The sequence below is a fragment of the Hyperoodon ampullatus genome (assembly GCF_949752795.1).
Source record: "Hyperoodon ampullatus genome assembly, chromosome: 8".
NCBI lineage: Eukaryota > Metazoa > Chordata > Mammalia > Artiodactyla > Ziphiidae > Hyperoodon > Hyperoodon ampullatus.
In genome coordinates, this window is record NC_136921.1 from 81,955,345 (window position 1) to 81,969,963 (window position 14,619).

Genomic DNA, 14,619 nt, shown 5'->3' on the forward strand with positions numbered 1-14,619 from the left:
CTTTTGGGAGATGTGCTTGACCTCTATGACTTAGGAATAAAAAGTAAATATTGAGTCTCTTTTTTTTCCCGTAAGAACAATTTTGTCTTATAAGCCATTTTTTTCTTGAAGAAGTAAAAGGTAATATCACTCCAATTACTGGAAATTTAAAAGTGAAAGCATTTCCTCTTAGTTAATGCATAACAGTTTTATAGATCAGTGGTTTTCCAATTTTGCTGCACAATTTAATCAAATGAGGATTTTTTTTAAAAAGTCGTGATGACCAGGCTATGTCCACATACCAATAAAATCAGAATCTCTGGGAATGAATCCAAGACATTAGTTTATTTTTATTAGTTCCCCAGGTAATTCCAATGTGCAGTCAAATTTGACAACCAGTGTTACATTTAAGTGCTTCTTAAAATTTAATGTGCATACAGATCACTTGGGGATATTGTTAACATAGAGATTCTGATTCCACAGGTCTGGGATGGGATCTGAGAGTCTTCATTAATAACTATCTCCCATAAAGCCAACGCTACTTTGAGTAGCAGGTTATAACTAGTGCTATCCAATGGAGATATGATGCATATCACATATGCAATTTTCCAGTAGGCACACTAAAAGTGTAAACAAAAACAGGTGAAATTAATTTTACTAATATATTTTATTCAACTAAATGTATCAAAATATTATAATTAAAATACATTCAATATAAAAATTATTAATGAAATCATTTACATTCTTTTTTGGGAGGTAAGACTTCAAATTCAGTGGGTATTTTACACTTATGACACATCTCAAAGTGGACCACTCATATTTTAACTGATCAATGGCCACATGGGGCTAGAGGCCACCATATCAGACAGCACAGTTATAGACGACTGGCTTCCATAAGTCCACATTGTGAAAATGCCAGACTACAATACATCAGTTTTTCAAGGAAAATTTTAAAGCATGGATTACTTACCAATAAGTTTCCAACTAAAATCACCATCATGTAAAAAGGAATACAACTGAATTGGCCTGCTACCTTAAAGCAATCCCATAAAGTTTCTATCCACTCTCCACAGAGAATCCGGAATACATTCAGGAAGGAGTGGAGGAAATCATGCATGTGCCAGCGTGGAAGTTGACAGTCTTCATCTATGTTGCAAACGTATATTTTGTAATTTGAACCAAACAGCTTCATGCCAAGCACAGCAGAAAAGAATATGAATGTGAACAACAGCAGGACCAAGTCTTTCAGCGCCATCATTGAGTTACCAAGAGTCAGCATCAAAATCTTGAAAGTTGGCCAATATCTCCCCAATTTGAAAATTCGCAACTGATAGAGCAATGTAAAAACCAGAATAAGAAAAAAACAACAAAAAATCTGGTCACTATTCATTACAATGTACATTAAAAATTTTTATCAGCATTATACACATATACATATGTAGCCTTTAATGTAATATTCAGTTTTGAGCATTATTAATACTAAGCACTGAAAATTCAGTTTATGTATAATTCTTAATACATCTTACATATTCTATAGTTTATTACTGTAAATCCATGTATATTTTCTTCTGTTGATCTGTCAATTCCCATTCACTATTACACTATTATAATTATTCTAGTTTTATGTTTTAATATCTGGTAAAGCAAGTATCCATTCTTTGTTTTGTTTTTCACAGTGTATTGAATATTTTCCCACATTTTGACATAAAGATGATGCTGGAAAAGTCTTCAGTTTCCATTGAATTCCATTGACAGTTCTATTGTGTATTTACCTTTAAAAATAACATGGAAGACCAAACAAAACATGCTAGATTTAGTCTGAATATTTCACTTCTTTTCACCAGATGAAAAAATTTTTATTTATATGGCACAAAATCACCTTAATATTTGGGTCATCTAAAATCCTTATATTATTTTTATATGTGCTATACCTTCCTCAACTTTTTCTGGTATATAGTTGGCTTTCTGGACTCAGGGGTAGGACTTAACATTTATCCATGTAAAACTTAATCATCTTAGGGCTTCCTTGGTGGTGCAGTGGTTGAGAATCTGCCTGCCAATGCAGGGGACACGAGCCCTGGTCTGGGAAGATCCCACATGCCGCGGAGCAATTAGACCCGTGAGCCACAACTACTGAGCCTTCGCGTCTGGAGCTTGTGCTCCGCAACTAGAGAGGCCGCGATAGAGAGAGGCTTACGCACCGCGATGAATAGTGGCCCCCGCTTGCCACAACTAGAGAAAGCCCTCACACAGAAACGAAGACCCAACACAGCCAAAAAAATAAAAAATAAATAAATAAACGTAATCATCTTAGATTCAGTCCATTACTAGTCTTTCACATATTTTGAGACTACCTTTTATTACATTGTCTGTATTTCCCAGTCTTGTTTCATCCATAAATTTGATAAATACAGCTTTTATATTTTTCTCTTACTCATTAGACAAGCCTATGGATAAAGATTTAAGATAGGATTCTGAAGAATTATTTGGATAAGATCAAATCTACTTAATTGTTCTTGATATCTGCTACATTCCTTCAACTTGTTATAAAGAATGAGACAATCTATTATTTATCAAATGCCCAACATTTCTATAAATATCATTCTAATAACATTATTTCTTTGCCTAGTTTTCTGATGCTTTTACCACCACCTACATTGCAGGCATATATAGTGATACTGACTTGATAATTTTCTAATAACATTTTATTGGCCTGACCGTTCTTCTTTTACAAAGTTTTCTACCCTACATTTAGAAATACTCACCTGATTCTTTAGTTACACACTGGCATTCAGCTTCTGGGACTCTTTATTATCCTGCTTCTCAAAACTGACCCAGTATTCCTGACCCTGCTTTCTAAAATTGTATCTCAAATTTGCCATATATATGGCGTATTTCCTTTAATGCCTGAGCCAAACAACAGCATTGGAGACGACTTACTCTTTTCTGGGTTACTTTCTAAGCTTGTTATATATGAATTAATTCATTTACTACCTCCAATATACCAAAAGGAAAGGTATTACTATTCTTCCCACTTCATGTCTGAGGAAACTGAGATGAATTTTTATAAAATAAAATTTAGGTCTTGGATTATACTTACCACCCTGAATGATCGAAAAACAGCCAGTCCATGAAAATGTGTTACATAAAGTTCTACTAAACCATGGAACACAATTAGGCTATCATAAATGTTCCAGCCTACTTGGAAATACCCATATGGATGCATGGCAATTATTTTAAAAATCATTTCTGCTGTGAAAATTCCAATAAACACCTAAATAAAACAAAACATAGAGATGAGAATATGATTCCAGTAGCTCTATCAGAACCCTCACATGCAGAAACTGTACATTTCACTGCGACCTTTTTCATATTTCCTCTGTCAAGATCTGATTAGTTTCAGAGTCTGTATTACAAGTACAGGCTCATAGGTTTTGTTTGACAATCTAATGTCAAACATCATGTAATCTTCAATTACTTTAATAAAAGTCATCCTGGAAGAAAACAAAAGAATATTTGAGAGTGAAAATCTTTTCATCTTGAATAGTTCCTTTTGGGATAAAGAGCACATATAAGACATATAATTTTAAAAGCTGTAAAAGAAATTTTTCAAAAGTATATATGATCCAGGAAAAAAGCAAACCCATGGAAATTGTCCTTTGAAAACTACACTGGCAGAAATAACTAAATTACTGTTTTGGTATCAAGTAAATATATAGTTCAAAATTGGCAGCAGTTGGCTGTTTGTATTAGTATCAAGCAACTAAACAATAAAAGCAAACAAAATTAAACAATATATATTTGCTTGAATGTGATTTGTTTTTAAACTCATAGAAATCTTTGTCTTTTGTATTGTATGTGGAAAGAAAAGATGGGCGAATCTCAAAAATACGTTGCCAAAAGGATAAGCTCCAGTCTAAGATTAGGTGCAGTTGTGACAGAATTCAAAATTCAGGTGTCAGTGAAAGACTTGTGTCTGTTATTTCACCTCTGCCCTACCTTGATCTAGGGGCTACCATACCAAAAGAGGGGATATTTGAGAAGAGAGAGGAAATAAATAATTTCTACTTAACCTGACTGTATTAAATTTAAAAGGACTCTAGCTATAAATCTATTCAATGATAAGAATATTTACAAAGCAGGGCTGGGTGAGCTGAGGTGAGAAAGCATGAACACAGCACTTCATCCAATACTTATATAACGCATTTGCAACATTTTGGAGTTATAAAACAAAATTGCAGGGATAATGATGACTAAAGAAAAGTTGAAATTACAAAAGAAAATAATGTACAATGAGAGCCTTACCTGGTTTTCAATGTTGAGAATATTGTTGGTTTCTAAACTCATTGGGTAGTGTTCTAAGGCCAAAAAATGTACATTTAAAATTATGCATATGGTAAGGAAAAGATCGGTAAATGGGTCCATTATAATCATATGGACAAACTCTTTGAACTTTAACCAACACGGAGAACAATTCCAGATCAGGAAAGTTTTAGCAAATCTATACCAACAACATGGGCATTTCTTCCTGGATTTTCTAAGTCCTGAAATGAAAGAATAGAAAAGTTATGCATTAGCTAATTGTTTATTTAAGCTCTAACTAGTAGAAATTTTTGACTTTTGCATGCAAAGGGAGGTTTGAAACTAGACATCTCATTTTGTATTAGCAAATAGAAATATTTTGTATTAATAAAAATCAGAGCAAAGTAAATTTCTTCTATTTTGTTCATGCTTGCAAGTTAGACAAATGAAAATGAGACAAATTACGTATTAGAATCAAAACATAGGAGTACCTCTCAAGAAAAACAAATATGGAATATAATTGAGAGTATATTTATAATTTTAGATTTACATGCTTTACAAAATAATGTCTTTCAATATTGTCTATAATAATGATTACTAGTTATATATATTTAAAAAGCAGAGATAAGTATAAAAAGGACCTTAATAGGTTAATGTTATATACACCAAACTGTATTTTTAGTTACAAGGTAATACTTCATGTTGTTTTCAGTGTTAAACAAAGAAAATACCTTGGTACTCTTTGGTTCCTTTTCCAGTGTTTAAAACACTATGCTTATGAAATTTTAAAGTATTGTTTATCCTAATAGTCTCATGTTATTCCTTAAATTTTAGTTATTACCATCTAAAATTCTGAAGAAATTGGAAGATTTCCTTAAAAGTGAATCAGATGGGGACTTCCCTGGTCGCGCAGTGGTTAAGAATCCGCCTGCCAATGCAGGGGACACGGGTTTGAGTCCTGTCTGGGAAGATCCCACATGCCGCGGAGCAACTAAGCCCATGTGCCACAACTACTGAGCCTCCGTGCCACAACTACTGAAGCCTGTACACGTAGAGCCCGCGAGCCACAAGGATTGAGCCCGCGTGCCACAACTACTGAAGCCCACGCACCTAGAGCCCATGCTCCGCAACAAAGAGAAGCCACCACAATGAGAAGCTCGCGCACCACAACGAAGAGTAACCCCCGTTCGTTGCAACTAGTGAAAGCCCGCGGGCAGCAACAAAGAACCAACAAAGCCAATAAATAAATAAATAAATAAATAAATAAATAAATAAAATTTTGCAAAAGTGAATCATATGAATGGTACCTTCCATAGTGTCTAAATATTTTTTACTTTACCTTCTTTATGTCTGATAGTAGCATCATCCAACATATCCAAAGAAGTAATCATAGAAGTTGATGATCTTTTCTTCATTTCTATTTCTGTAGTCTTGGTCTAAAAAGAAATTTGATTAGTCTAATACTGGCTTCTCCCCTTTGTATATCTAAGACTATAACTATAAGAAGGCTTATAACCTTCTTTAAAATGCTGATTCTTACTTCCAAAAACCTTTCTGTGCTCCATAATTTGCCACTCTTTACACTATAGATATTATTAAACTGATTTAGGATTATTTGGAAAATGAATGTATATTACTTGCAACTAAACAAAATCATTTTATATTATGAGGTCAACTATAAAAGGAGAAAATCAGAGAATGATAGTGGTATTACCCATATTTGACAAAGAATTCAGTGTACGGTTTAGAATTATTGTGGAATATGCAGTTGGCAAACATGTTACTGAACAATAACACCTTACATTTCTCTAACACCTTACATTTTTTACTTGAGGTTATGTTAACTATGACTTTGTAAACTCTCTTGATAAAATCAATTATTTGGTGTTGAGATGATGAAATATGTCTCATGTAATATCAGGTAATAGAATGAATTTTAAAGGATATTTTTGGTTAGAACATATTTGATACTTCCAAAAACGAATCACTTCTTTCTGTCCCTCATGACTCTTGAGTAATGGTTTTAAGACATCCTCTGTTTTGCTGATGTGATTACAGAGTTAAAAAGAACCCTTGCATTGGAAAGGCACTCAAAACTCCTCGGCTTCGATGCAGGTGTTACAAGTTCTACATATTCATGATTATCACAAGTATGGCCCCAGATGTTTCTAGTGACCATGTATAAATTCTGTATTTGAATTTAAACTGTAAGAAACTGGCAATGGGTAGATGATATTGCACCATAGAGCTCCGAACAGTTTTTACACTTGGCACACACAAAGAATAATAATATTTGTATGTTTGTTATTTGGTAAATAGGTGAGCCTAATAGGCGAAATAAATAGTAAATAACTTTAAATAGGTGAGGCAGCTTTTGAAAAGAGATAACTGGCATAGGCCTGCTGCTGCCCTAACACTGAGGGGATTCATGGTTGAGGCTCACTGATAACCCATACCCAGAACACCCTGGCTGGCAGGTTCTGCTGTGGTCTATCTGAAATCCCAGAGTAGATATCAAGGGAATCATCATATTCATTTCACACAGTAGGAGTTAAGTTCTTCTAATTTAAATACTAGAGCTAGAGGAGGTAAAAACCAACTGTACTACATACTGAGTTCCATCAGGAAAATGACAGATTCTTTAGGTCTACAGATCTCTGTTGCCTCAGTTGTTTTTTTTTTTAACTGAAAAAGTAAACAAAAGCTTAGGATGTGAAGCTAATTTATTTATTTAAACCAATGCTTATTCCAGAAAGTATTTTCTTAGCTGACTTACAAGGCTACATAAAATATGTGATAATTTATATAATTCCAAATTTCCATGAGTTAAAAACCAACAGAACTGTAATTTTTGTTATTAAAGTCTGATAGGAATTTCCCAGGTGTTTCTTCATAAAGATGATACTTTGTCATATCGTGAACAATATCCTCCACTATATTCTTAATACCGAGGAATTACTTCTCATAGAGCTGCTTCTGGTAGTGACGGTGACAGTGTTTGATGAATTTACAACAAAGAGCAATCCAGTAAAGATCATCATCTGTGATGGGGGGAGCAGTGGAGCAGGCAGAGTGACAACGTTATTGTTGAGACAGTCAATGCTCATTACTGATTTGGCTTGAACTATGGATATGTTTTAGGATACAAAATGAACAAACCACATATCAGTCTAGTAATATATTTATCTCAATTGAATTTCTCAATAAGTGCCCATACATTGGCCAACTCCTAAGGATACAGCTAGTTTACAATGTAAATTGAAAGGATTATGACTCAAAAAATCTCTTTTTTTGGAAGTTTAAGAGCTAGTAAGGACATATGCCTGAATTTTAGACAATCCAGCATTAAAATTAAACTGGAAGAAGGGGCTAGGATTCTTCTCACCGCTGGTTTCAATTTTCTCTGGAGGGGAGATATGAAAAAGGAAGAACCCAGTCATACTCCTGGCATTTAGCAATGAACACCTGAAGTGTTCATCTTGGACCCAGACTTCCTCTCTCTACTGCAACCCCACTGGCCTTTTTAATCCTCTGACTCATCCTGTTCCATCCCGCCAGAGAGAACGAACTCATTCTTCAGATCTCACTTCAAGTGCCAAGTCCTCAATAAAAACCTTTTCTGACTCAGAGAAATCCTTTATTACAAGTTTTCAAAGCACTAAGTTTCTCAATTTTATAGCACTTCCCATATTTTCATTTAATTTTTTTAGTGGAGAAGAATACTTACCAGGTACCCAATAGGTTGCTTCAACCATTAATGACATTATACTTTCCATTTTTCATGTATTACTCACCCTACTTTTTTCCTGAAGTATTTTAAATCAAATTTCAGATATCATAAAATTTCAGAATAAGCTTTTTAAAAAGATAATCACAACACCATTATCACAATCAGCAAAATTAGTAATTCCTTAATATTATCCAAGACCCAGACCGTGCTCAATTTTCTTTCATTGCTCAGAAACATTCTATTATAGTTGATTTGTTCCAATCAAAATACAAAATGATATACATTTTTTTTGGTTTGCAGTTCTACTGATTATCATGATTTTAAATTTATTTAGCCTATGTGATTTGTTAAAGACACTGAATCACTTATATTGTAGAATTTTCCACATTCTTAATTTGGCAGATTATGTCTTTTTAGTTTAATTTAATGCATTCTTCTCTCTCCTATAGTCTCTGGAAAAAGATGGTTAGATCTAGAGGCATATTAGACTTAGTGTGGATTTTGGCAAGAATATATTGTGGTGTTTTATGTTTCCTATTTCATAACATCAGGAAACATAATGTCTAGTGGTCCTAAAGTTACCATTTATTTTTATAGTTTATCTCCCCATTAGACCATTAGCTCCATGATGATAGACACTGTATTTATATTTATTAATTTTAAAATCTCCAATGCTTAATACAATGCCTAACATACAGAATATTGTCAATAATGTTTAATTATACAGGTGAACTGTAAGGATATCAGTTTAGATGGGCAAATATTTTTTTTAATATTTATATTCTTACAGTTGTATAAATCATTCTTTTCTAAGGTTTTGCCAATAACTGACAATTCATAGCAAAGTTTCACCTACAAACTATGTAACTGATGAAATAATATTGTTTCAGTGTTGATTTTCCAGAACAATGATGGTAAAGTGATGAAAAATGGGTTCTCTTTCTCAGTGTTGAGAAATCAATTACCAATAAATATAGATCAAACTTTGTAACTGGAACTTCTCAATAAAGATTAAATTTGAGAATTTGTGAAGACACTAATTATGTGTCTGGCACATAGTTGACACTCAATAAACATTATATACTATTATTATCATTATTATTATTCTTACTTTAATTATCCCTAAAAGGGGGACATAGTCAAAGACTTAAAGAATTTTATATTGACAAGTATTCTCCATATGTACGACAGTGCCTTCTTGCAGTTGTCTTCTTGTCTTTCCTATAATTACCATTACCATTTTTTCAGTTGCTTAGTGTATTCTAAGCAGTGTTAAGTGCTTTACAAACATTTATTTAATTTGAATCTCACAACAACCTATGACAGAGATATTATAATACACACCTTACAGATGAAGAAGCTGAAGTTTAGGAAGGTTAACAGACTTGGCAAATATCACATCTATTAAGTGGCTAAAATGGACTTAAATCTATATTTATCTGACTGCAAAACTCTGATTTTAGCCAAGATGATCTACTGTTTTCTTATAATGTGAGAATATGAAACACATATGTAATTTCCCAGTAATTCCAACATTGGAATTAGAATCTGTCTAGGGTTAAATCAGGTTGGTCACCTAAAGGGTCCTTAGTATGTTCCATTTTAAATTCTTCACCGTCCAGTGTTTTCTTATGTATAAATAAAAAAGGAAAAGAAAATACATCTTGTGAAAATAACTTTTATTCTCATTTTCCCAGAAAACTTTTGCATGACAAAATGTTCTAGTACTCTTCCAGGAACAGAAATCTTTTATAATTGAAAGACATTAATTAAAAACAGAAAGGCTTTATGTGATCCGAATAGCCAAATGAATGGAGATATTGGGAAATTAGGAAATAATCTAAGTTATTCATAAGCAGAGCTAATAGGGCATCTCATCTGGAATAAGAGAAGTATTGTGCTCCTGAATGCATTTGTGTGTAGCCCTTGACATTTCAAAACTTCAAAACAAATTACACATTCAATATATCATTCAGACTACAATCATTCAATCTGAAGGACCTCGGGCTCATTTCTAGAGACAGAAAGCTTTTGTAATTTGTTTTTCTGTGACTTCCTCATGGGTGATATGATGGCTATATTTGATAACTTCTTTTTATACATGTTTTCTTCATACGGTCTGCAATTGCTTCATTTTTCAATTGTATGCATTGAAACCTCATAGATACACATATCTATCAATAACTTGTCGTTTGGTATGATCCTATATCATATCATTCAGACCCCACTTTTTAATGGAATGACTTTTCTAGAGCTTCTTTACTGATGACAACTTAATGAAAGGGCTATATAACAGGGAAGTTAACATTTCCCCTTTTTGGCCCAGCAGGGGCCTTTGGTATTAATGAACTTCTTAGCCAGCCATACTACACATGCCAGAGTGAATCTTTTGCCCTTTACTTTTCCTCAGCTCTTTTTATCTTTTTTATGTGAGAGGATCCTGGATATAGCTCCTTTCTATCTTTTGTTTGCTCCCTCAATCTGTCCTTTTTACATCTACTAGAAAATATAGTTCGAGTATTTTTCCCGTGTAGACAATCTTTATTAGCAAGTGTTAAGAGTGCAAAAATAAATATTCCAGAAGGATGGAAAAGAAGGCAGGGCACGGCTCCCCTCCTACAAGTGAGGGTCCTGTAACTAGGCCAGTGGGGTGGGAGCACTGGACTTGCTTGTGATCACTTTGGGCCAAACACCCTCCAAAGAACAAGCTTCTTGGCAGGGGGACTCTTCACAACACAGAGGAAGGGAGCAACACCTCAGAAGAGGCATGGGTGCTGTCCCCCTTAGGCTGCTTTGGCTTCTGCCCACTGCACACCTTGACAGCTTCTGGGTAGGGATATTAGGAGACTGAGCTAAACCTATCCCTCTCTAAACCTAAGAGGAAGTGTGAGATAGCTAGGTCCTGTGGAATATAAGAAAGCTACTTCTGGTTGCTTTCCTAGGTCCTGTTCTTCTTTTCTGCACACTTATGGCACAATTTAGATTTTTAAAGATAATCTTCTACAACTTCTTTAATGTACTTCTGTCAATACTTTTAGATTCATGGGCCAAATCTTTTGCTATGAGGCTAAACATCTGAAAATATATTCAAACACAACACTAAGGTCACTGAAAATTAGAGTAAGACTGTATTAAATTTTAGTGATCATGGACTTAATTATTCCACAGGTAAAATAACTCCTTAGGTCAGGATGCACAGTGCATTTCCTCTTGAACGAGTTAGAAAGTCAATAAAGTAAAATTTTTTCCTCTTTTTACAACTTCAGTACTATACTTCGATCCATGCTTTTAGTACTTTCTGATTTCTAAATTATGGAAGGCACTGTCACTTTTGAGTTGAACACCGAAATTTTCCAAAGCTAATTCTGATGTGCTGTCTGAAGCAAGTTTAAATTAATCAATTATACCTGCATTAAGAGAAGTCAAGTTCAAAAATATATATAATATATCCATAGTTTATCAGCAGTAGTAATATGCATTTTGGAGCAAAAGCAAAATCTTAAACATGTTGGTCACTCTTACCACACCACACTCAGGAAAGAATGTTATGTAGCAAAAGTGAGCCCTCCTATTAAAATCACTTATGATCTTATTATGTACCACACACAGATATTGAGCATCTATTAGAAGACAATATGCTCCAAGAAGATAAACTCTGACTCCAAAAAAGCATTAAAAAAATCTATACCTCTGCTGCTTTATTTCCTTCTTGAAGTTCCGTTAAAGCCTGCTGAAGTTCCGGCTCTATCTTCTTAGCTTTTTCAGCAGCTCTCTGCTTTTCTTCTTCACAAGAGATAGCAAGTATGCCTAAGAACAAACTTGCCATATAAAAGGCAAACCAAAAACTTATCACAACAAAAAATATAATGTAGACCTTCCCGGAAGCATAAAGGATCTAAGGAGAGGTGGAAAACAGGACAGAGGGGAAACGTTATTTGTCTTCCTGCAATCTGTTATTTTAAAATGAAAAATGAAATTTTGTTATGAAAATAATTTAGTTATAAGTGGAATGTAATCACAAGACAGTTTAAGTACTGGCTGTACCTGGAGAAATAAATGAAAGCTCTTCAATTTAGACATATATGTAAGGTACAAAATATATGGTACAAAACCAGGGAAGAATTTAGTAATTTAATTAATTCAGGCTGAACATCTGACTTTTATGTCTTCATTAACAGAATAAACATGTTGAAAGGAAAAAACTGTCATCTTTCAATAAAGAAAGCTGGATAGTCTGAATATGAAAGATTATTTACTTTGAAGTAGAATCTTTAACTATATGAAGTGTAATAAAGTCAAAGAATGACTGTTTGGAGATTACTTTCCTCTGAATTTTACTTTATGGAAACATCACAACGAGGTACAAAATCAGGTCTATTCAAAGGGGTGAGGAACAGGAATATTTCTATATCTGTCAGAATACCTGCTTTGTTGATGAACCTCTAGACAAATCACAAAGAAAAGTCATATCATTCACTTATATGAAGTCATTTGTGGATAGAAAAATACAAAACTGTACATTTCCAAACTGCACATTGACTAGCTTTTATTTCATAATAATTACCTAGGATATATCAGGAAATTTTTAAATTTATAAGTAGATATGACAAATCCAAAATATAGTCCACTGATTTATCTTCATTGATTAAAAGTATATGAACAAATTTCAAGAAAACAAATGGGAATAGTTTTAATTTTTAAGTGTTCATTTGAATCAATAGACAGGTATTTACAGAAAATACTGTGTTGATATAACAGAGTTAAGAATGTTTACAAATTAATACGACCTTCTAACATTTAGTCAGAAATAATTTCTTATTAATCTATAGTATGTTTTTCTTTAAAGGTATTTTTAATAAATTCGATTATCTCAATGAGTCAGCTATTTAGGACGTGGTTAAATATTTTTCCTACTAAATGGCTGTCATTTACAGTATATTCAGGAGCTCATAATAGATATCATGGAGTACACTGTAGGACATGTACATTAATAAATACTTTATGGTTATTATTTTATTAATTCTGGGCAAAACATTCGTGTGGTATTTACCACATAGAAAAGAGCTGAAAATTAGATAGGCAAAGATCTCACAACTGTGGGGGAATGCCTGAATTCAAAACTTTTGCTCTTTCCCCTATATGAAGCTGATGGAGAATAAAAGTATACAATCTTATTAGAATGGAAAAGTATACAAATTTTAGTTCTATTATATTTTAGCAGGAAATAGGGGTTAATTATACCCCTTTGTCATAGATTTGTTATGAAAATCAAATGAAAAAATGTATGAGAAGATCTTAGCTCATGGCAAGTATGCAGTAAATGTTAACTAGTGCTAAACATAACTCCATTCCATGAGGATTGACAATCTGCTTTGTTCATTTCCGTACTGATGCTGTATCAAAGAGTACTTGGGTCAAATAAATAGTTGTTGAATGAACGGAGAATGATATTCTCTAAAACATGAGCTGTACTCTTTGGGAATAATTACCAAATTTCCCTAGCCATAGTCAGTTTAGTTCAGTATGGCAATGCTCAGAGTAAAAATCCAGTCCAAATCAAAGGAAACCTTATCTACACTAGTCAATAAAAATTTAGAGTACAATAATGATGAAGGTCCTGTAAGACTCCAGCACCAGGGCACTCCCAGACTGATTTCTCACTTCACTAGTTGTATGAGAGGATTTCCTTTAGACCAATGTTACCAAGAAAATTAGCTAATCACACTTTGAAAGCTGTAAAAAAAGGCAAGACATTCACTATTATATAAAGTAACATAGCCCATGAATATTCACTTATATTTTTGTTTATTAAAATTTCATCAAGCATTTCTATGTGTTAGATGCTGAGAATACAGAAATTAAAATAAAACAAAATACTTCTTCTTAGGTAGTGTATCTCCTAGTGGGAGGAAATGCTGAACAAGCAATTAAAATAACCACTACCTGAGGCAATTACAGGGTACCATGGAATTCTGATGTAGAATATGTCCAGCTCTAAAAGAATAGGTTGGGGAAAGGCTCAAAAAAGAAATATAGCTTGGAGGCATAAATCTGAGGCATGAGACTGAAGACGGAAGAAACTTGAATTTGTACACACTGAAACAAGAAATTATGGGAAAAGGTCATTTAGGAAACAGCAAGTCTTTTTGACTCAAATAAAGAAGAGAGTATATATTGGGATATTGTTAGGAAATGATTCTGGCAACAAATGCAGAGACTAGATTTTAAAGGGCACTATGGACAATGCATATGGACTTTGAACTTCATCCCACAGAAATTTGGAAACCACTGAAGGATTGTTAGAAGGAGAATAACATGATGAGATTATTTTAGAAATAAGAAGTTTATAGTGTTGTGGAGGAGGCATTGATGCTTTTCAAAATTTTGGGAAATAACAATATAACTACTCTTACAAAATTAGAAAAATATAGTTTGTATAAAGAACAAATCACTTGTAATATTTTTATGTACTTCTACTAGAAATATAATTATACTACAAGCATGTTTGGTTTACTTGATTTTCATTTAATAATATATTATGAATCTTTGTGCCAAAAGTATATTATATTATCCTTATCATTATTAATGGCCTGTAAACACACATACAC

General features: G+C 33.4%; 1 protein-coding gene across 1 annotated transcript in view; it reads right to left on the reverse strand.

Annotated features, from left to right (window-relative positions):
* SCN7A (sodium voltage-gated channel alpha subunit 7) overlaps positions 1-14,619 on the reverse strand; it is a gene marked incomplete at both ends in the record, with an annotated part of 66,579 nt that overhangs the window by 23,024 nt on the left and 28,936 nt on the right. The window contains 5 exons of the mRNA XM_079710702.1: positions 950-1,306; positions 3,080-3,253; positions 4,285-4,523; positions 5,621-5,717; positions 11,700-11,906. Of these exons, the coding sequence (XP_079566828.1) occupies positions 950-1,306; positions 3,080-3,253; positions 4,285-4,523; positions 5,621-5,717; positions 11,700-11,906 (1,074 nt within the window). The remainder of the gene's footprint in view (positions 1-949; positions 1,307-3,079; positions 3,254-4,284; positions 4,524-5,620; positions 5,718-11,699; positions 11,907-14,619) is intronic.